This window comes from Larimichthys crocea, chromosome XIX, assembly GCF_000972845.2.
Source record: "Larimichthys crocea isolate SSNF chromosome XIX, L_crocea_2.0, whole genome shotgun sequence".
Classification (NCBI taxonomy): domain Eukaryota; kingdom Metazoa; phylum Chordata; class Actinopteri; family Sciaenidae; genus Larimichthys; species Larimichthys crocea.
The window spans coordinates 10,908,973-10,930,309 of NC_040029.1; the positions used below are offsets into that span (position 1 = coordinate 10,908,973).

Below are 21,337 nucleotides of genomic sequence, written 5' to 3' on the forward strand. Positions count from 1 at the left end.
TAAAAGCTTCAGAGAAGAATGGAAGACTGTCTGATGACAAACGTTTCCAGGGCAGACGTTTTGATGGTGAGCAGAAGTTGAGCAGGAGAGCTGTGGGAATCAAAGCGGACACTGTTTGCTTTAGTTAAAGGACACTGTTTATCCTGCAGACCTTAATGGTTGATCTGAAACCGACGTGGTTTTCTGGACGGCACCGACGAGTAAAGACAGCTGCTGCTGCAGACGGTGAGAGAGGAGGAGGACGTTTCTGAGGAACAAAGCAGCCTAAAGAAAGTGGATCAAGTTTGAAGATGTCCAGGAAGACTTTGTCTTCTACTCACATCTGCAACGTCACCACGATCACCACGATCACCAGGATCTCAGACCGTGTTCACTCAGCTGCTTTAATCAAGTCTGCACTGAAACACAAGCAAACACTTCAGATGATCTTCAAGTGTTCAAGAGCAACACGTTCTCACTCCTAACTCGAGTCGGTGTAGCTGTAGGTCTGCATGTGCACGACGAATTAATATGAAACATCTGCTGAGACTTTGAAAATAAATTTCAAACATCTTCTGTGTCGTCTCACTCCACCCTCGCCGTGTCCTCAGGTAGAAAACGTCCCTGCAGGTGTGATTTCTATTAAAATGATTCACGTCAAATCAAAAGTCAGTCAGCTGCTCAGGTGTATCTCTGTAGTTTAGCTCCGAGCCACCGCTGGCAGCACCTGCCTGAGGATGTGAGTTATGTTTGAGGATCACAGCTGAGCTAGGCTGGGAATCAAACCTGTGACCTTCCTGTGCAGCTACAAGGACTGTGCTGGATGTCAGGCTGACTCTAGTCCAACAAGCACAAACACACAGCAGTAACAATACACTCGGCCCCTGAGCAGGGTGTAGTATTGATCCGGCTCTCATTGAGGAGGTGTTGAGGCCTGACGGAGCTGCAAGCCTCGCCGTCCTCCCCCCACCTCCTCCTCCACCTCCTCCTCCTCCCAAGTGGGCCACCTCTGACCTGCACAATTCAGCTGCTGAATGGGCCCCGGCGAGGGCCACAAAGCCCGGCAAACAGCGCAGTGTGTAATGATAAAGTGCTGAAGAAGAGGGCCGCCTCACACAATGCGAGCGCGGCGCTCCATTAAATGCTGACTCGCACCTCACCGCGTCTCGTCTCAGCCAATCAGAGCGGGACCCCAAAAACACGGCGGCACGTTTCAGGAGCCATTTCTCCAACGGAAAATAGAACAAAACATTAAATATGAAGCCTTTGGACTGTGTTCCCACTACATAATGCTGACCAAAAAAAAAAAAAGCTCCGTCCATGAAGCATCATTACAGTGATTCATCTTAAAAGTCCTGTCTAATGAGTTTCCTGTGAGTCGACTGTGTATCGACTTATTAAGAAAGCGATGGTATAAATGAGAGCGGCACTCAGAGCTGCATATTTCTGACCTTATTTCAGTCCTTGCTTGGCCTGGTTTGGTGGCTAATTAGCTCGTGCAAACACACCACCAATGGTTAGAAGACAAAGCACATCAGGACAACAATTAGTCTAAAAGAGCTATTAGCTTCTGACCAAACGAGGCTCTGCAGAGAGAGCCACAGACGAGCTCGGCGTTAATCACAGAGAGGAAACACGCTGGCTCTCAGATTAAAGAGCTGTGTGTTATAAAAGTGTTGGATATTATTACATGGTTACACGGTCGTGGTTTTTCATTTGTAAAGTCACTTTTAGCTGTTCTCTGGTGAGATACGAGCTCTTCATTGCTTCTTTTCCTCATAATTATGAGACACTGATCCATATTTACAGGATAACTTCCATGTTTCTGTGAAGTAATTCCATGAATAAAGTGCTCAGCCTTCACAAATGTCCTCATAACTGCCAACAACATAAAAAATGTGAAAGTCTGCAAAGACAAACATTGTTAAGTCCCCGAGTCGTGCTAATCCTTCATCACTCATTCGTCCTGCTGATTGACAGGCCAAAGCTCTGCAGACATTTTCCGTGCAATTTGAGAGAGGGAGGGAGGGGAAGCCCTTGATTAGGAAAGGAGAGCTCGGCTGAGGGGATTGTTGAGAGAGGGGAGGCCTCCTACCTCCGTCTGAGCGGGGGCAGGAGGAGGCCGCCTGCTGTCGGTCCTCCACGTCACTTAGGCTCGCGTTACTGCCGGAGCTGGGTGTGTTTTCTGTACGAGGCCCAGCAGACGGGCTGTCAGCTGTGATCGAGTTTCCCCGTCAGTAAGAAATGTGTCATTACACCCACGTCCCCACGGTTTACACACATTATCCTGCAGCCTGCCACTGCGTCCTGCTGCTTTCTGAAGCTCCAGGAGCTGGAGGTGGAGACTGATTGATTTCTGAACGAGAGTCAAAGTGTTTGTGCAGATCTGACTGGATTTAACCTGAAATGGTTCCAGTCAGTAAAAACCCACTGAATGAGTTCAGTTCTGCATTTGTTAAGATGAACGCAGGATGTTGGCGTGTCATGGCGTGAAAACAGACCGATCACCAGACGTGTAGCGGTGCCGCTTGTTGCTTCACTTGTAGCTTTTGTTTCCTCTGCTCAGGTGATGCTGAGACAAACCAACACGTCCAGACCGTCCTGAGTGTTTGAGGTCATTCACGGGAAGCAAAGTTACGGCGAGTGGTTTGATGAGTTCTCTTTAATTCATCTTATTACATCTAAAAATAAAGAGTTAGTTGTATTTAAAGTTTTATTTTGAGGCTAGGACGAGATGATGACCTTCTCCCAGAATCCTCTCTGTAATAAAGAGCTCGTTTTGGGGGAAGTCAGACGATGGGAATATTGTGAGGAAGGTGGAGCCGCCTTTGTCAAAGTACAAAGACCGAGTTCGTCAGTCAGGCGGTGAAGGGAGGAGACGCCTTCAAGTGGATGCAACACCGTGACCCTGTGTGGGTTCAGAGCTGTCAGGCCCACTGAAGGCAGCTTTAGGGGGGAGTCACCATGGCAACAAAGGACGGCTGAGAGTGGGATGAGTTTCACTGCTGAAAAAATAAACCAGAAGAAAAGAGAGCGAAGAGTTCAGGACGATACGAAGATAGACGAGAAAAAGACTCATCAGCAAACACAGGAAAACTCCAAACCACATGAGATCTCTGTCCATCCATCCAACTAACCATCCAACTAACCATCCATCCATCCATCCATCCATCCATCCATCCATCCATCCAACTAACCATCCATCCAACAATCCAACCATCCATCCAACTAACCATCCATCCATCCAACTAACCATCCAACTAACCATCCATCCATCCATCCATCCATCCATCCATCCAACTAACCAACCATCCATCCAACCATCCATCCATCCAACAATCCAACCATCCAACTAACCATCCATCCATCCAACAATCCATTCAACTAACCATCCATCCATCCAACAATCCAACCATCCAACTAACCATCCATCCATCCATCCCAACAATCCATCCAACTAACCATCCGTCCATCCATCCATCATCCAACCATCCATCCAACTAACCATCCATCCATCCATTCATCCAACCATTCATCCAACCAACCATCCATCCATCCATCCATCCAACAATCCAACCAACCATCCATCCATCCATCCATCCAACAATCCAACCATCCATCCATCCATCCATCATCCACAATCTTGGCCCCCATCAAGTATCGTCTGATGATTCGACTGCGTTCATGTGCAGATATTAGTTTACAGAGTTTACAGAGTGTAATCCAAGTCTCCTTACACTGGAAGCCCCAGAACATTGACCGTTGCCCTCAGAGGTTGATGACTGTGATGCAAGAGCAACTCAAGAAATATCAATTCCCAGAGTGCAACCTCAATTTCCCTGCAAAACCTTTTACTGGCAACTAACAACCCCCTAAAATAACCCTTCATATCCACTTTACTGTGAGTTTCACTTGTTAAATCTGTAATATCTTCAGATTAGCTGCCATCGTGCCAAACGCCTCATCATCCAAACCCTGCGTTCACCTTGTCGTGTGACGTTCAGATGTATTTCAGCATGCTGCCATGGATATGTCTTCATCAGGTCAAAGCTGTCTGAGCGTGATGCATTCAGAGTCTTAGAAGTGACTTCATGACTCTTTTTATTGAGCTCTAATCACTTTCATTGGCTCTGTGAGTGTTGAGCATGAGGCCGGCTGACGGGGAGCCACTTACTTCACCGTGTTTACGAGGGAAAATATTCCTCAGTGTTGAATTAAAAGAGCAAAGTCATATTTGGGCTGTTTTAACAGTTCCTCTGGGCCGGTGGTGATGCAGACGTGGGTTTGCTGTTTGAAACACAACCCTGCTCGCTCGCTCTCAGACCGGGGCTTTTAAACCTGGTGCTTCATAAAGACAAACAGCAGACTGTGTTTATCCTCATGTGCGAGCTTTGATTTCCACTGTAGCCAGGCTAATTAGCTGTTATTGCTAATCTCCAGCTGCTTTCTGCAATACTTACAAGGCAATTAGCGTGCCTCTTCTCGTTTCACTGTAACTTCGTAAAGAGCGCCGTCGCTCTCAGGCGGCAGCTGTGTGCCGCTTCAGAGGGCGGAGGTTCTCGGGTCGGCGCTGTCACTACGTCAGGCCGAGTCGACTTGAAGTGTTTGAACACGTTCAGTCTGAGCTGCAGCAAAGATTACACCGAGCTCATGAAGCCATGACGACAAACACGCAGACTTTACTGAATGTTGGGATTCTTCACACTTTATTCTGAGATTATTCTGAGATTATTCTGCCAGGAGTCCTCTCTATCTTGTATTCGTTATTTAGTTTTTGTAAATGTGCTAAAGGTTCCTAAAGCTCCAGGATACGTGAATTGTAACACGAGTTGTCCTCAGTGGCAGAACAGAAGTTTGGTAACTCTCTAAATATGGATTAATCCGCCACTGAAAATAGTTCCCAACAGATGCACATGTTTCCTCTGTTTGAGTTCAGGATCTGTTTCACTGTCGGGTTCGAGGTGGAGTGTGACTGAACAAGAGGTGGAGTGCGGGTGGAGTGCGGTGAGACTTAACGTGGAGGTTCTGTGGTTGGTGTTTGTGTTGGAGAGCCAGACGTCGGGGGGGATTTCCATCAGCTGGCAGAGAGAGAGAGAGAGAGAAGGACGCGCCAGAAAACTTCCTCTACTTTCTTACAGTTACTTTTCTTGTATTTCCGTGGTCGTGATCGCGGAGGGTGGCCCTCCAGACTGCGGCTGTACGGGTCAGAACCATAACGAGCTGCTAAAACCCTGAAAGAATTGAATCAGTCAGAGTGTTCGAGTCGAGATAGAAGACGTTGGCAAACAGCAGCAGGCAGCAGCTTCCATGTATTTCCAGCTCCTCCTGATTTAAAGCGTTTTGTGTCGTGGCCGGCTCAATGCACAGATCACATCAGGAGCACATGAATAGTTCGAGCCTCGCTGTTGCCCCGGGCGTCCGTCTCTTCTCGGGCCAGATCACAGATCAGACAGAGGAGGTGACGAGCTGCTTGGTTTAACGAAACAAGCCTCATTCAGTGGTTAGGTTAAAGATTACCTGACCGGCTGCTGAGAATCCAAACTCACTTTACAGCTCATGTCTCATGTTTTATTGTGTCCTGAACCTAGACGTCTTTAAGACGTCTTTATTTTTGCTCCGACAGCTGAACAAACAGTCGCGTGCTGCAGTGACTTCAGAAAATCACAAAGATGAAGCTTTACTGAAGAATGGAACGACGACGTTGAGCCAAAAATATGATGAAACGTTTTCATTGACTGAAATGGAAACAGAGGCGTACTGATGAACTTTCTGCTTCCTGCTGGGAGCAGCTACAAGCTCGAGGTAGTTACCGTTTTTTTATGGACTCAGACCCTGAACCAACTCTCAGAGTCACCGCCTCGTTAACGAACCTAACGATCTCTTGAATGACTGCTGTTGAGACTTTAACGTGTCTTCATGTGTTCCTGTTCTTCAGCTCTAGACAAAGACCGACCCGTTTATTTCGACACGCTCTGATCTCTGAGTCTAATGCCACATGGCCTCCGCGGTGACACGAACACTGATCCTTCTGTTTGCTTAACGGGTCACAAGTTAACTAAACACACACACACACACACACACACACACACACACACACACAGCACTTCCACATGTGCAGTGTTTTCGCTCTGACTCGTGCAGATGTGTCTGAGCTCGTAACATCAGTCGCACCAATCGGAGCTTCATCACGTTTCCCCCCACCTGACCTGTTTGTATAAGGAGCTGCTCCTCCTGCTCCTCCTCCTGCTCCTCCTGCTCCTCACTGTGTTTATGTTTGCTGAAGATGTATGAGATCACAGAGTATTCTGATACAAAGTGACCCTTCAGGCTCGTCCAGAGAGGAGAGAGCTGTCAGTCATCTGACACACACACACGTTTCATCACTGCTCATCTAAAATCAGTTTGTTGAATCAAACCTGTGTTTTGTAGCTGTGACCTGACCCTAACCCTCCGAGGCCTCTCAGAGGGCGGAGAACTCCTTTCAGTTTGGTGTTAATCCTGTGAAACACCCTGACGTCGCCGGCCGCCGCTCGCTGCTGTAAATCTGCAGGAATGCAGCCTGCTGTTGTTGTTGGAGGCGAAGCTTTAACGGCTCGGAGAGATTGATGTCTGCAGACGCTGCCTGAAGCTGCTCACATCTATCAGCAGCTGGACTCACTAAGTGGTGAGAAGTAAAACGCTGGAGCACGTCTGTCCTCTTCATCCTGTTCAAATGTTCAGAACGTAAAAATAATATTTCACTCTGTGAATGAACTGTGACCATGTTTGAGCAGCTCTAACGAGAAAAGTTTGACTCGTTTATTTAAACTTGTGACGTGATTTGGATTCCCAGGATGCACCATGAGTATATTTCCAGCAGTAATCCCCCTCTCCGCTATAAATAGACTGAATATAAGAACAAACATTTCTGTTCTCACTCAGTCGCTGTAATCGCTCTAACCTCGCAGACCGGCCGCGCTCCGTGAAGTCAAACTTCAGATAAACGAGACGAGGGCATCTTGGAAAGTCATCAAGCTAAATGTTTACAAAGAGTGTGTGTGTGTGTGTGTGTGTGTGTGTGTGTGTGTGTGTGTGTGTGTGTGTGTGCAGAAATCCCATTTGTCCAGATGACTGTGTGTGCAGTGTCACTGTGCTGCTGAGGGGCCCGAGCTCGAACACACACCCTGAAACTCTCCTCCAGTGGACATGCACAGACGGTAAAGTGTGCAGGCGTCCCCGCTGACGGGGAAACACTTTGTATTTTGTGTGCTAACATCAGGGGGCTATTTTTCTGCTCCTGCCTGCCGGAGGCCTCCCCGGGCAGGGCCTCATTTAAACAGAAAAGAACCGCCGCCCCCTCTTCTTCTTCCTCTTCCTCTTCCTCCTCCTTCTCTTCTTCTTCTCAGGAAGATTAGTGGCCGTCCTTTTGGAGTAGGAGGTGGATGCTGAGACTTTTTCGGTCACATTTTTCTCTGCCAGCTGGCCTGACCCCCTGAGTGCTCTCTGTGCAGCTCTCCGGCGTGCGGTGGGGGCCTTCGCATGGAGCCAACATCAATTACTCACTGTCCACAGGCCAGATAAAGAAATCCATCCTTATCGCTAACTCACCTCTCTTAAAATGCGATTTACAAAGCCGGGCCTCCCGTCTGTTCAGGAGGATTCATCACCATCACACGAGGCCTGAGGCTGAACACACGGGCCGCTCCGTCAGTCTGAACACGGAGATCTGCGTGTAACGTCTTCGAATCCGTCAAATGTTTTATTACTGTTATTTCTGATAAATTCCACGACATCAGCTGTTTCCTCTAAAAGATGCTGTGTCTGTTTAGCCTGTTTAGGTCTGCCCCCACCCCACCCCACCCAGGGTGCCCCGGGGCGGCCTAGGAGGTGCTAAGTACTTAGGTCCGTCCCTGTGGACCAGCCAGACTCAGCAGAAAGACCTGGGAGGCTGCAGAGAGGGATGGAGGGAGGGATGGAGGGGCGCTGAGCGCGGCGCATCAATCTCCCTCTCGAATGACAAACTCACTCTCAGCAAGATGTATGTCATGAGCCACCAAAGCCAGTTAATCAAATCATTAGCGGCACCCAGTAGTTTCCTGTGGCCTAGTTTAGCGACACAGACAGAGGAGAGAGCGGCGTGCAGCGAGCGCCGCCTCGAACAAAGCTTCCTCTCCGATATTCACTAACAGAAATCTGCATCCGTGACGGATTTTTACTTTTTCTAAATTCTTCTGGGTCAGGATAAAAATAAACCTCAGCGTGTTTTGAGGAAACAGAGAGCACATGATCTTCATCATGTGTCCATTTATTCTGAGAGGAAGCTGCTGATGAAGCTCATTTGAAATGCTCGAAAGCTTCGGAGCAAGACCCAGAATGAACTTTTGAGCTAACGTGCACGAGAAGTTAGAGTGCTCGGAACAAAACGAGAGGAGCATGTGAGGCGACTGAAAGCTCCAGAAACAGCAAGCTTCCTTATTCTGCAAACCCGACCCACGTGACACGAGGAGCCAATCGGGATTGAGTTTAAGCGTGATGCGTTTCCTGGAAAAACGGGAGGCAATAACTCTGAATTTAAGGAAATCAGATTTCCACAAAGCCTTAAAGAGACGTGTGTGTGTGTGTGTGTGAACAGAGGGCTGCGACACACACATCAATATCAGTTGGATTCTCTAAATAAGTTGGGTTATTACGGACGGCTGTGGAATCATAGCGCTCCCTGAGACGGCGTAAATCTGAGGCCGAGGCCCGGCTCGAACCAGCAGACAGATGTGCGCTGTCACAGGAAATACAAGTGCTCATTTGAATCTATTAACCAGCAGCAGCAGAGTGCCGGGCTCGGCCAGAGCACGAGGAGGGAGCTCAGCCCAGAAGAACCGGCGCTGCCAGTGAACCCGGGTCCAGAAGTCACCGTGCCAGAGCTGCCTTTTAGAAAGTAAATCTGATGTAGGGGGGTCGGAGCGTGGCAGGGCGGAGGTGGATGGAGGAGGAGGAGGTGTGATCATCAGAAAGGAGCAGATAGGAGCGTCTGCAGCACCTGGGTCCATTCTAATTGACTCGGAGCGTGGCGTCTCCACTTTTTAAACAAAGTGACTCTCACTTGAGCTTCATTATACGCGCACCCCATTTCCATAGGCCTCTGGGAACAGGACCTGGGCCGCTCACATAAAATAAATGACCGCTCCATGATAAATGGTTCTATTAGCAATCCAGATTGTTAAACTGTGATATAACAGATCGGAGAGGGGCGCGGGGGCCCATTCATTTTCCTCCCTTCTGCACACACACTGGCTGTAAATAGCTTGTTTTTATGTGTAAATAACATATTAAAACTCGGCATTAGCCATGTCCTTTGATAGAGAGGAAATTGTTCTAAATAAATAACGCGGGACGGGAATATAAAACAGGGCGGGCTGTTACGGAGCCGGCGTGCAGGCTCAGAGGTGGGCATGACTTAGGTGACAGGAATGGTGCAGCCAACAGTAAACAACACGCTGACAATAAAAGAGGCCTGAACAGCAGCAGTATATTAGAACCGAGACTGTTCCTCCGCCGGCTGCTGGGGGAAGAAGCTCGGCGGTTCAAGGACCTTGTCTCATCTGCCTCCCTCTCATGCTGCATATTCACTTATCAGGAGCTGGCAACAGGAATAATAATGCATATTACGGCGATAAGTAATTGCCCTGTCTCGACACAGTGGCAGACGGTTGTGGTTCTTAGTGCTGAGGCTCTTCGCTGATATCTGATTGGTGGAGACGGGCGCGGGCGGCGGCGTGAAACGGCTTCTTGTTTATTTAAGATTAAAATACGAGGCTCTTATACAAAGCTGATACGGAGGAAGAGTTATGGAGGGAGTTTTTTATTTTAGATTATAGAAATACAAACGTTAGAGTTCAGCCGAGGTCACGCTTCAGGTCAGAGGACGCCAGGCGCGTGGGATGAGTCCTCTTTGTTTCCTTTCCTCACCCACTGAAAGCTTCTTAAAACAAACTTCCTGACAATATTTTCAGAATAAAGTTGTAAATTCAATCTAAAATCTGAAAGTTAATTCTTAATATTTGTAGTTGACTCATCAGGAGTGTATTAACACATTAGTATTAACAGACTAATCCTCAAAAGGTTTCAGTTTGTTCTCGTTTCAAACAAAGAAATGAGGACCATCAAACATCAAGCCATTAATCAATTAACCACATGAAAGCTGGAGCTCTAATTAGCATGAACGATGTCTGAACAGGAGTGACAGCAGAGCAGCCAGTGCCTTGCTCAAGGACAGGACGTGTTCTGACCACAGAGGCCTGCTGGGACTGAAAGCTTTGTTGAAATATTGAAGAGGAGCATGTAAAGAAACAGAGCTGTGTCCTACATCCATATTCTCTTATGAACAATTAATGTTCCATGTCTTCGTCATGGCAGGCCACCAAGTTCTTCATTAACAGGAGAAGTCACTAAATCACTGTCTGCATTTCCATTTCAAAGTGAGCCGTCACTCTGAACGCGTCACTCTCTGCAGCATGTGTCGTCCTCCGCTCGCCTCACTCTGTGGAGGTGAGACGAGCTCTTTTAAGCTCATTATACGCAGCTTTCATCACACGTCCACTGACATCTTTTAAACATGCGTCCTCTCACGCCGTCCTCACCTCCACTTGGAGGGACGTTCGCCGTGAAAACACCTCAGCAGGTTGCTCACGTGCTTTAAATGTGGGTCAGTGTTTCCTCCTGACGGCTCGGTCTGATTCTTTTTATGCTTTGGGGGAAAATGTTGCGTCTTGAGAAGCAGCAGAAATATCTGTTGTTGCTGTAAAGGAGAAACTAAAGCATGTGATGCAGAAACTGGGAGGACGAGGCCGGTTCCTGAACATTTCCAAACATCACAAATCATGAAGCTTTTTCAATGAATCATTTTCCTAATTTTCTATAAAATTGGCACCAATGAAATAACACGCTTCTCTTCAGTGTGTCGTGACGTACCGATATTTTCAATAACTTGATATTTAAAGAGAGAAATCCTGATATAAGACGCATCATTTCTGCATGTGTGGTTCCCACTCTGCTTTTCATGGTTAGAAACTCTCTAAACATGACAGCTCTGCTGGACGCTGTAGTTATGTTTTGGTCAGCTGTTCTTTTATTATTGTTTGAACGACAGAAGTTTTAGGAAATTATGGAGCAGTGAGATAAAGCGTTAGCCTTGGTCCGGCAGTACTCGCAGCAGTTTGTGGGCTCAGTTTGTAACAGTACATTAATACTGACTCTGCAAAAACTAAAACAACATTTTAAAAATGATAATGAGTCCATGATAAACCCTTGAACATTAAAGACAGAGTGTGGTTATGCTTCTGGACTTATTATTTAGGATTTTGGGCTGTGATGATGCCGGCGAGCAGAGTGATCGCAGTAGTTCTTTGGTGGTGTGCCCACATTCGAGCTCCGTTTCCAGCTTTGTTCCTTCTTTATCAATTAATAAGTGTTTCTTTATAATGGCAGGCCACCAAGTCCTTCATTAATGAGTAAAAATGTCACTAAATCACGCGTTTAATTTCCATTTCAAAGGCGAGCCATCAGTCGGCATCTTTGTCAGTCTCTGAAGCTTCATGTCGTCCTCGGCTCACTCATTTTATACTCTGGAGGTAAGAACAAGGTCTTTGAGCCTCATTACGGCGGCCTTTCATCACACGTTCATGACATCTTTAAAACATGGATCCTCTCTTTGTGCCCGTCCCTCCCCTGCGAGAGAGGATCCTGCTACTCTGGATTTAGTTCAACAACACAAACACTGGTCCTCACCTGCCCCGGCCCCCTCTCCTCCTGTCATGTTACCTGTTCATCAGTGTTTATGTGCTCAAATGGTGCCACACTCCTCGCCTGCACCGGGCCTTGATGCGGGGCGACCCGCATTAATGATGCTCTTTTAAGGCCCGAGTCTATTTAAGGATTCCTATCAGACATCTACTGTAAGTCACCTCTGACTGCTGCTGCTGCCTTATCAGGCCCGAGGAGAGCCACGAGCATGGGCTCCCAGGATGGAGCTTCATCTTTGAAATGTATATTTCATGGGTCGTGTTCACTCCCCCTCTGCCCCCCGGTGGAGACCTCGGCTCATTGTGTCACACGGCACGCCGAGGCCTGACAGACCGGACACCAAGCTCACGTCCAGTCTGCAGCTCTGCAGAAAGTTTTCTTACCTCTCGTCTCTGAGGGCGACGGTTTCTTCGGGAGGTCGGAGAACCCGCTGCCGTCCATTTTGTCCTTTTTCTCGGCGGCTCTCGATGTGGAAGTCTCCATCGTCTGCAAGAGAAAGAACACAAGAGGAGCTGTTAGTGCCCAACGAGTGGAGAGGGAAGGAAGAGGACACTCAGGACTCTGAGAGCGCTGACAGTCCTCAGATGTTCCTGCTCGAGAGCGCTCATGAAAAGGCTCAGTGTGTGTGTGTGTGTGTGTGTGCGTGTGTGTGTGTGTGCGTGTGTGTGTGTGTGTCAGCTTTGACCACATCTCATGCACGTGCACATCATGGATCAGAACCTAGCCTCTCCACACACTCAGCCCTCTGCAGCTTATTTGTCCTCGTGTGTGTGTGTGTGTGGCCGCAGCGCGTGTGTGTTGTGTGTGGGTGTGGTGTTGGTGTGTGTGTGTGGTGTGGGGTTGGTGTGTGTGTGTGTGTGTGTGTTTCATAAGACGGCTCACCACGCAGAGCTCTCTGTGTTTCCCGCGAACCCCTGCGACTCAGCACTCAATCGGAGGACGTGGGGGGTGTTTGGGAGGTTAAAGGAGACGAGGGGGGGTGAGGAGGAGGAGGAGGAGCAGGAGGAGCAGCAGGAGGAGGAGGAGGAGGAGGAGGAGGTCTAAGCTCACATGTCATCAAAGTTTATTTGACTGCTGACCTCTGAGCCTGCTCTATTCAGACGGGCTTTGTGGCTCCAACAGTTAGAACAATACGAGTTTATCTTCAAAGCTTTTAGGAACCTTCAAATTAAAACCGAGTTTAAAACCTGCAACAAAAACTTGAATTCAAAAAACAAGTGAAACAGTGAGTCCATCAGTAAATCAATCACTTATTTATTTAAACATTTTCTCCTCTGATGTGTTCATTTGTGTCTTTTTTATGTTTTATTTGGAGCAAACTGACAAACTGTTCTCCACACGTCCGTCTTTGAAGGGATCTTTGTCTCAGTTAGTGAGCTGAGCAAATGAGAGATGAACAATCTGATTACTGAGTAATAAATCTATTAAAATGATAAATGCGTCTCACAGATTAAAGCGTCACTAATTAAACAATAATAAAATATACAATAAATGTCAATGAAGCACGATGACATGTTCAGGTGAAACTCTTGTTCAGGTTGCTCGTCAATAGCTGCTAAATGACTCACTGGCACTTTCAGGAATCGGACCTGTGACCTTCTGGTTACAGCAGCTAACAATGAGGACGATTGTAGGTCACACACTTGGACGAAGCGGCACTTCATTGAGTTTACTGCCTCTTTAACAAAGCCAGCTCTGACTGACAGGCCTGTCTGTGTCTTTATAGCTGTGGATGAATCAGTGTAACAGGTGTGAGAGGCCAGGAGTGAAGCCTCATGGGAAGCCCCTCACCACACACACACACACACACACACACACACGCACACACACACAAAGCTGCTTTAGTTGAAGTGATATATGAGGCACATAATGGCGGTCTTTCACGCCTGCAGTCCTCTGATCTGTCCTCGCAAATCATTATTAGTCAGGCTGAACATTTGCTGTTCACACGTTGAGCAGCTTGGTGTTAGCACATCTACACTAACCTGGTCATGTGTGGTTCACGTTCTTCAAGTGAGGGAGGATGCTTTGAGTTTTAAGCACTGACGCATGAAATAAAAACAAATAGTAACATCCTGAATCAGTGCCGTCTTTACTGTTTAAACTGCAGCTCCTCGTCTTGTTAAATAAAGATCACTGTTATACCACAGCCCTCAAACAACTTTGGATCGGCAGAATCAGATTCAGGTTTATTGCCGAGCAGTTTATTTTACACACAGGAGGAACAAACACACCATAAAAAGACAATAGTTATTTAATTAGATAAAATCAATTAATTTAAATAAACCTTTAACATATTCTCCAACATGTATTTTGTTTGTACCTTTTTTTAAAGTACAAATGCTAGGCTAATGTTTTGAGTTAGCAACTTCAGAATATTCAACCAGTATTAGCTCAAAAGTTATGCTAACGCTAATTAGCTCTTCATGTAGTGACTCGTTACTGTTAGCATTGTAGCACACTAGCTAAAGCTAAGGTTCAATTAGCAAACACGTAGTTGGCAGGTTAACTTTGTCCTGCAGCCTGAAAGAGAATTTACAATCTGAAACAATGGCTGACTTTGATGTTTTTGAAGTGTGTGTTTCCTTTTTAATCTCACAGATGAAGCTAGCAGAAAAAGCAAAGAGGGAGCTAGCAACTAGCTTTTCAACTCAGAACATTATGACAACTGTTAGCATTACAGTCTGCTGTTAGCATTACAGACTGCTGTTAGCATTACAGACTGCTGTTAGCATTACAGTCTGCTGTTAGCATTACAGTCTATGTTAGCATTACAGCCTACTGTTAGCATTACAGCCTGCTGTTAGCATTACAGTCTGCTGTTAGCATTACAGCCTGCTGTTAGCATTACAGCCTGCTGTTAGCATTACAGCTACTGTTAGCATTCCAGCCTGCTCGTTAGCATTAACAGCCTTTACTGTTAGGCATTACAGTCTGCTTTGTTAGCATTACAGTCTGCTGTTAGCATTCCAGCTACTTCGCTTGCTTGCTGTTAGCATTACAGTCTGCTGTTACATTACAGTCCTATTCGTTAGCATTACGGCTGCTGTTCGCATTTACAGCTACCGTCTGCTTTAGCCATTCCAGTCTACTGTTAGCATTACAGTCTTGATGGTTGCATTACAGTGACACCTGCTGTTAGCAATACAGGCATTGCACTGTTAGACCTTACCAGCCTATGCTGTTAGCATTACGTCTGCTGTTAGCACTACAGTCTGCATGTTAGCATTACAGCCTCAGCCTGCTGTTAGCATACCGCTCTACTGTTAGCATACAGCCTTGCTGTTCAGCCTTACAGTCTGCTGTTAGCTTACAGTCACTTGTTAGCTTACAGCTCTGCTTTTAGCTTTACCGTTTACTGTTCATTTCAGTCTGCTTAGCATTACAGCCACTGTGTTAGCATTCCACGTCTGCTGTTAGCTTACACGCTCTGCTGTTAGCATTACAGTCTACTGTTAGAACTCTGCGTTTACATCTGCTGTTAGCATTACAGTCTACTGTTAGCATTACAGTTCGCTGACTGTTAGCCTTACAACTGCTGTTAGCATTACGTCTATGTAGCTTACAGCTGACGTTAGGCATTACAGTCTACTTTGCTTACAGTCTGCTGTAGCTTACACCTGGTTAGCATTCAGCCTGCTGTTAGCATTACAGCTACTGTTAGCACTCAGTCTCTGTAGCATTACAGTCTTACTGTTAGCATTACAGCTGCTGTTAGCATTACGATGCCTGCTGTTAGCATTACGCTACTGTTAGCATTACAGTCTGTAGTTTACACTTACCGCTTGTTAGCATTACCAGCCTGTGTTAGCATTACAGCCTAATGTTAGCATTTACAGCCTATGTTAGCATTACCGGCCTGCTGTTAGCATTACAGTTCTGTTAGCATTACAGGCTGCTGTTAGCATTACAGCTCTACTGTTAGCATTACAGGCCTTATGTTAGCATTACAGCCTTGCTGTTAGCATTACACGTCTGCTGTTAGCATTACAGTCTGCTTAGCTCAGCATTAGCTTACGCTTGTTAGATTTACACCCACGTTAGTCTACAGCTTCTGTTAGATTACAGTTCCTGTTAGCATTAAGCACTGGTGTTAGCATTACAGCCTACAGCCTCTGTTAGCATTACAGCCGCTTTCAGCCCGTTAGGCATTACAGTCTGCTGTTAGCATTACAGCTGTTAGCACGTCTCTGCTCGTTAGATTACAGCTCTAAAGCTTTATGTTACCCTTACCCAGTCTGCTGTTAGCATACAGGCCTACTGTTAGCACGCGTTCTGCTGTTCGCATTAGCATTACATCTGCTGTTAGCATACAGCCTGATGTTCATTCCAGCCTACTTGTTAGCACCATCTGCTGTTAGCTACCGCCTTACAGTCTATGTTAGCATTACAGCTGCTGTTAGACCATTCCAGCCTACAGTCTATGTTAGCATTACAGTCTCAGTTGTTAGCATTACGCAGCCTGCTTGTTAGACTTACAGCCTACTGTTAGCACCATCTGCTTTTAGCATTACGCCTACTCTAGTGTTAGGCATTACAGCCTACTGTTAATTACCGCCTACAGTCTGTTTTGCCTTACAGCTAGTGTTAGCATTACAGCCTTGCATGTTACATTCAAGCCTACGTCTAGTTGTTAGCCATTTACATTACAGCCTGCTGTTAGCATTACACTGCTGTTAGCCTTAACAGCCTTACTGTTAGCACTCAGCTGCTGTTAGCCATTACAGCCTGCTGATCATTACAGCCTGCTGTTAGCATTACCGCCTGCAGCCTTGCTGTTAGCATCAGTCATCCTGCTGTTGCATTACAGCCTGCTGTTAGCATTACAGCCCCTCTGCTGTTAGCATTACAGCTAGCATGTTGCGCATACAGTCTGCTGTTAGCTTACAGTCTGCTGTTAGCATTTTATTATACTTGCGCACACAATGTTAATGAGCGTTAGCATTTAGCAACATAAATATGAAGTGTTAATGGTTGAATTAGCAAACAAAGGCAAAACACGGTTAGCTCCTGTGTAGAAGCATAAAATATCAGTGTAGCTTAGATTTACTCTACTAACGTAGTCAAGTGTTATAAGTTAATGTCCTCCATTTTTTATATACTTTTAATGGTATAAGTGTAAGTCCCTTTTATACGAAGTTATTAAGTGTTATAGTGTAATGTCTCCATTTTTATTACGGTAAGTTATTAGGTGTTTAAGTGTAATGTCTCCATTTTTATTACGGTAAGTTATTAAGTGTTATAAGTGTAAAAATCAGAGCATGAGGAGCACGGACTCCCTGAACATCAGTGAGTTTAGGAGAAGCAAACAACCCACGTTAGCAAGTCAACAGCCTCAGTTAGTGGTGTAATTATAACTATCACTCCCGCTGTTGGCTGGGGAGGCTCTCTGAAAGGGCAAACAATGATTCATTTGCGTTAACTAGCCCACAAAGAAGTCCTCACAATGAAGTTATTAAGAGAGCAGCGCTTCAGAGGGAACCTCCTCCTCCCCCGTCTCCTCTCCAGCGGGCTTTTAACACACTTGTTTAGTCAACGTCATCGTTTTCTTCACGGACTTTGAGTCAGCCTGAGACGGAGGCTGACATTGATTTCACTTTTATTTCTCTATGCATCATGTTGATCGGCGACGTCTGATTGGAAAGAAGGACCTCCTCTGTGTTTTGTTTCCTCTGCAGGACGCTGCAGCACGCGTGATTCACCGAAATATCGAAGCAAGGCGTCCCAAAATAACACCTTTGAACACGGTTGTAAATTAACTAGAGGCCCCCCACACTGGTGACACACATGATTTAGATTAGTGCTGTGGAGGGCCACAGCTCCCCGAATCAAACGGCCTGCAGTGAGAGGGTATTTCCTGCGTCAGGAAACAATGCCTCTGCCTTCGAGGTGAGCCGGCTTCCAAGAGTACAGTTTGGCTCTCACTGGAATATTACCAGCAGCCACTGTCCCCTGAATATTAGAGCAGCTCTTGTCAAGCAAAACAAATGACTCTGCTTCTCAACTCAAAAGGTCACGGCGTAGCAGAGTAAAATCACAGAGCACGCAGTCAATTCCTCGCGCTGCCCCCCTTTCGCAGGGCCACTTGCGTGGAATTTATGGCTGGGCCTGCAACCTATTCTCCTTTGAATAATAGCTACCCGTGTGAAAGAAGCCCAGGTCGCGTGGGCGAGTCTTAAATAGAATCCAGCTTGACCGGGGGGGGTTGTTTATTGTGCGACGGCGAAACGTACAAATAGAGGCTAACAGTGTACATTGAATTATACCGACTTCCCAGACTTGTTCCTCTTACTTCAGAGAAGCCTGAGACCCCCGATCCCCAATCTGAAAGCTAAAAACAGAGCACAGGGGAGAAGGAGTATCCCACGCGGCCCGGCTGATGATGAAGCTTCTTGTTTGTTGCTTCTTTATATTTCTTCAGCATTGTCCTTTCGTGATAATAAACACTGATGGGACACACGGGAGAGAGGAAACACTGAAGGATCAGAGCTGTTAGCAGGCTTCACGCCGCCTGTCCGCCTGGATGTTCAATATCCTGTGGCTGACCTGCCACAGCAAACAGATGTGTGGGCCGACGTCAGAGGAGGACCCGTCTCGGCCTGTGATAGCTTACAGCAAACCAACAGCTTCTATTTGGGTTTGTCCTGAATAAAAGTGTCAAAGGACGTGGGAATCTCATGCTGTGATGTTAAAATCACTCCCACACAGATCATCCATGCACGCTGAGCTAACTCAGGTGTGAACCTGCCGAGCAGACTGCAGGGTTCGCCTCTCCCTCTCCCCAACACGACATGTCGAGTCATCGCTGTGTGTTGTGTGGTGTGTGTCTCCACAGCTGTCCTGCCGACGGCGTGAAGTCCGCACACCGACCGCCGAGGTTGAGCGAGCGCTTTTGATCCTGACCCCGGCCAAATGGTCGCTGCAGCGCGGAAGCCACTCGCTGTTTTACAGCCACAGTTTGGGAGCCTGACTTCCTGTTACCACTTGCCACGACGGGCCTCATTACCAACACCTACGGTCAGTCTAAAACACCCCCCACACATCCAACCACAGCACCTCCAACCGCAGCATTCAACCCACATCCAACCTACGCATCAACCAGCAGCATCCAACACCAGCACCACATCCCACCACAGCATCCAACCGCAAGCATCCAAACCAACACGCAGCCAACCCAAGCACACAACCACAGCATCCTAACCCAGCAAACGCATCCAACCCACAACATCCAACCACAGCATCGCACTCACAATCCCCACAGCATCCAACCACAGCCATCCAACCACAGCATCCAACCACATCCCATTCCTCCCAACCGCAGCATCACCCACATCACTCCCACGCACCACCACAACATCCACCCAACCAACCCACAGCTAAACATCCGCCACACCACCACAGCAATCACCACACACACCCACAGCATAACACAACACCAACGCAGCACAACACGCTCCACACACGCATACACCTCCAACCCACAAGCATGCACACCTGCACAGCTTCTCCCACAAACCGCTTCGCACGTGAAACTACATGAACTCTGCTCTTCCAGATGACTCTGAAGTTGCTTTTGGTTGCGTCCGTCTTCACACACACTTCAATACATGGACTGATTAAACAGTGGAGTCATTCCTGCTCTCTCCTGTGTTTCTGGTGCATGCAGTCGTTCGATAGACAGATGGATGTTAGTTGCCAGATTGTAACCCCCTCTCTTTCTTCCTCATGTCTACACTCTGAAGTCGCGTTTAGTTTAGAGTCTGAACATCTGGACTTTTGTCTCGGTCTTTCTGGACGGCGCTCCGGTGTCGCTCCTCTCAACCTGAAGCTAACAAACATGCCGGAGGCCTCGTAACTGCAGCGTGCCCAGGCACCTCCAGGAGGCCTCGAGGGGATGCAAGTCTGTCCCCGGCCCTGACGCTGTTCCCTTTCCTGGCGGGGGGAAAAAGAAGCCACGAGAGGGAGGAGGAGGAGTGGGCCGGATCCTCTGACCTCGAGGTCTGCGTGATGGGTCTCGGAAGAGACGGGCCGAGGGGGGATTGCATGCTAAAGGAATTACCAACATGGCCCCGCTTGGGACGCAATGGTAAACAATTTTGGTGGAAGGCAAAAAAAAAAAAAGCCGGTGGTTTGATGCTGCTGAGGCCGGCAGCGTTTGCAGACTGTCTTCACTTTAACCGGCCGCCTTCAGTGGAGGAAGAGGCCGAGGCTCTTCATTCAGGAGCGCGCGAGGCGATCATCGAACACGACGCAAGCCGTCACCAACCCAAAAAAGACGGAGACGGCAAAAACAGCCGTCATTCCTTTCTGTTCAAAAAGTGTCATCCGCGGCGTGCTCTCCTCACAGCGTGGGGGCCTCCTCTCATTATCCGCCTTGAATCTCTCACACACCCCACACCACACACACACCCACCACACACACGGCAAGCACGCCTCTCGGTTGTCAGGCCTTGATCGTGGCGTTCCCGCCGTCCTCCTCAGGATTTAATTAACACACGCCTCAAACGAGCTCTGCGTTACAGCGCAAAGAGGCGGAACCTAGAGGCCCCTAGCGGGCCCCGACCTTTGATTCTGATGTCCTGGTCCACACGAGTGCGTCTTCAGTGTGTGTGATGTGTGTGTGACGTGTGTGTGGACGTGGTGTGCAGTGTGTGTGATGTGTGTGTGTGCGATTGCATTACACCAACTCCTAGGTCTTTCATCATGTGTAATTTGCTTTGGTTGCTGCCTCGTCTGCGGAGACTGGAGTTCGGTCGTGTTTTCTAAGATCTGCTCGGAAAAGTTCCTAAAACAAGTTTGTAGGTACAGAGTGTGGTGTGGTGTGTGTGTGTGTGTGTGTGTTTGGTGTCGTGTGGTCGACGCCGGACACGCATCGCATTTATCAGTTGATATTGTTTTCGTTAAATTAATTAAAAAAGAAACTTTGCTTGGCTAACAGTGACATTGAATTATACCGCTTCCCAGACGTGTTGTCCTCTGAACTTAACTTCAAAGAAGTCAAGGAGACCCCGAATCCCCAACTGAAGCTAAAACAGAGCACAGGGGAGAAGGATATTCCCAACGCGGGGGGGCCCGGCTGAGGGAAGCTTCTTGTTTGTTTGCTTCTTTTATTATTCTTTCGCATTTGTCCGTTGCTAGATATAAAAACAATTACACTCTGCTGTTAGCATTCAGCTGCTGTTAGGCATTCCAGCCTACAGCCTGCTGTTAGCATTACAGTCTGCTGTTAGCATACAGCCTGCAGCCTGCTGTTAGCATTACAGTCTGCTGTTAGCATTACAGCCTGCAGCCTGCTGTTAGCATTACACTCTGCTGTTAGCATTACAGCCTGCAGCCGCTGTTGCATTTACATTCTGCTGTTAGCATTACAGCTGCTGTTAGCATTACAGCCTGCAGCCTGCTGTTAGCATTACAGCCTGCTTGTTAGCATTACAGCCTACAGTCTGCTTTAGCATTACACTCTGCTGTTAGCATTACAGCCTACTGTTAGCACACTCTGCTGTTAGCATTACACTCTGCTGTTAGCATTACAGCCTACTGTTAGCACACTCTGCTGTTAGCATTACACTCTGCTGTTAGCATT

General features: G+C 47.4%; 1 protein-coding gene and 1 long non-coding RNA gene across 2 annotated transcripts in view; one reads left to right on the forward strand and one right to left on the reverse strand.

The window, feature by feature from the left end:
- Positions 1–21,337, reverse strand: part of LOC104931307 (zinc finger protein GLI2) — a 58,785-nt gene that overhangs the window by 31,259 nt on the left and 6,189 nt on the right. Inside the window, exon 2 of the mRNA XM_027291403.1 lies at positions 12,138–12,240. Coding sequence (XP_027147204.1) covers positions 12,138–12,237 — 100 coding nt within the window. The 5' untranslated portion in view covers positions 12,238–12,240. The remainder of the gene's footprint in view (positions 1–12,137; positions 12,241–21,337) is intronic.
- The window catches only part of LOC113748282 (uncharacterized), a 44,689-nt gene that overhangs the window by 20,056 nt on the left and 3,296 nt on the right, over positions 1–21,337 (forward strand). The gene's annotated exons all lie outside the window — the stretch shown is intronic.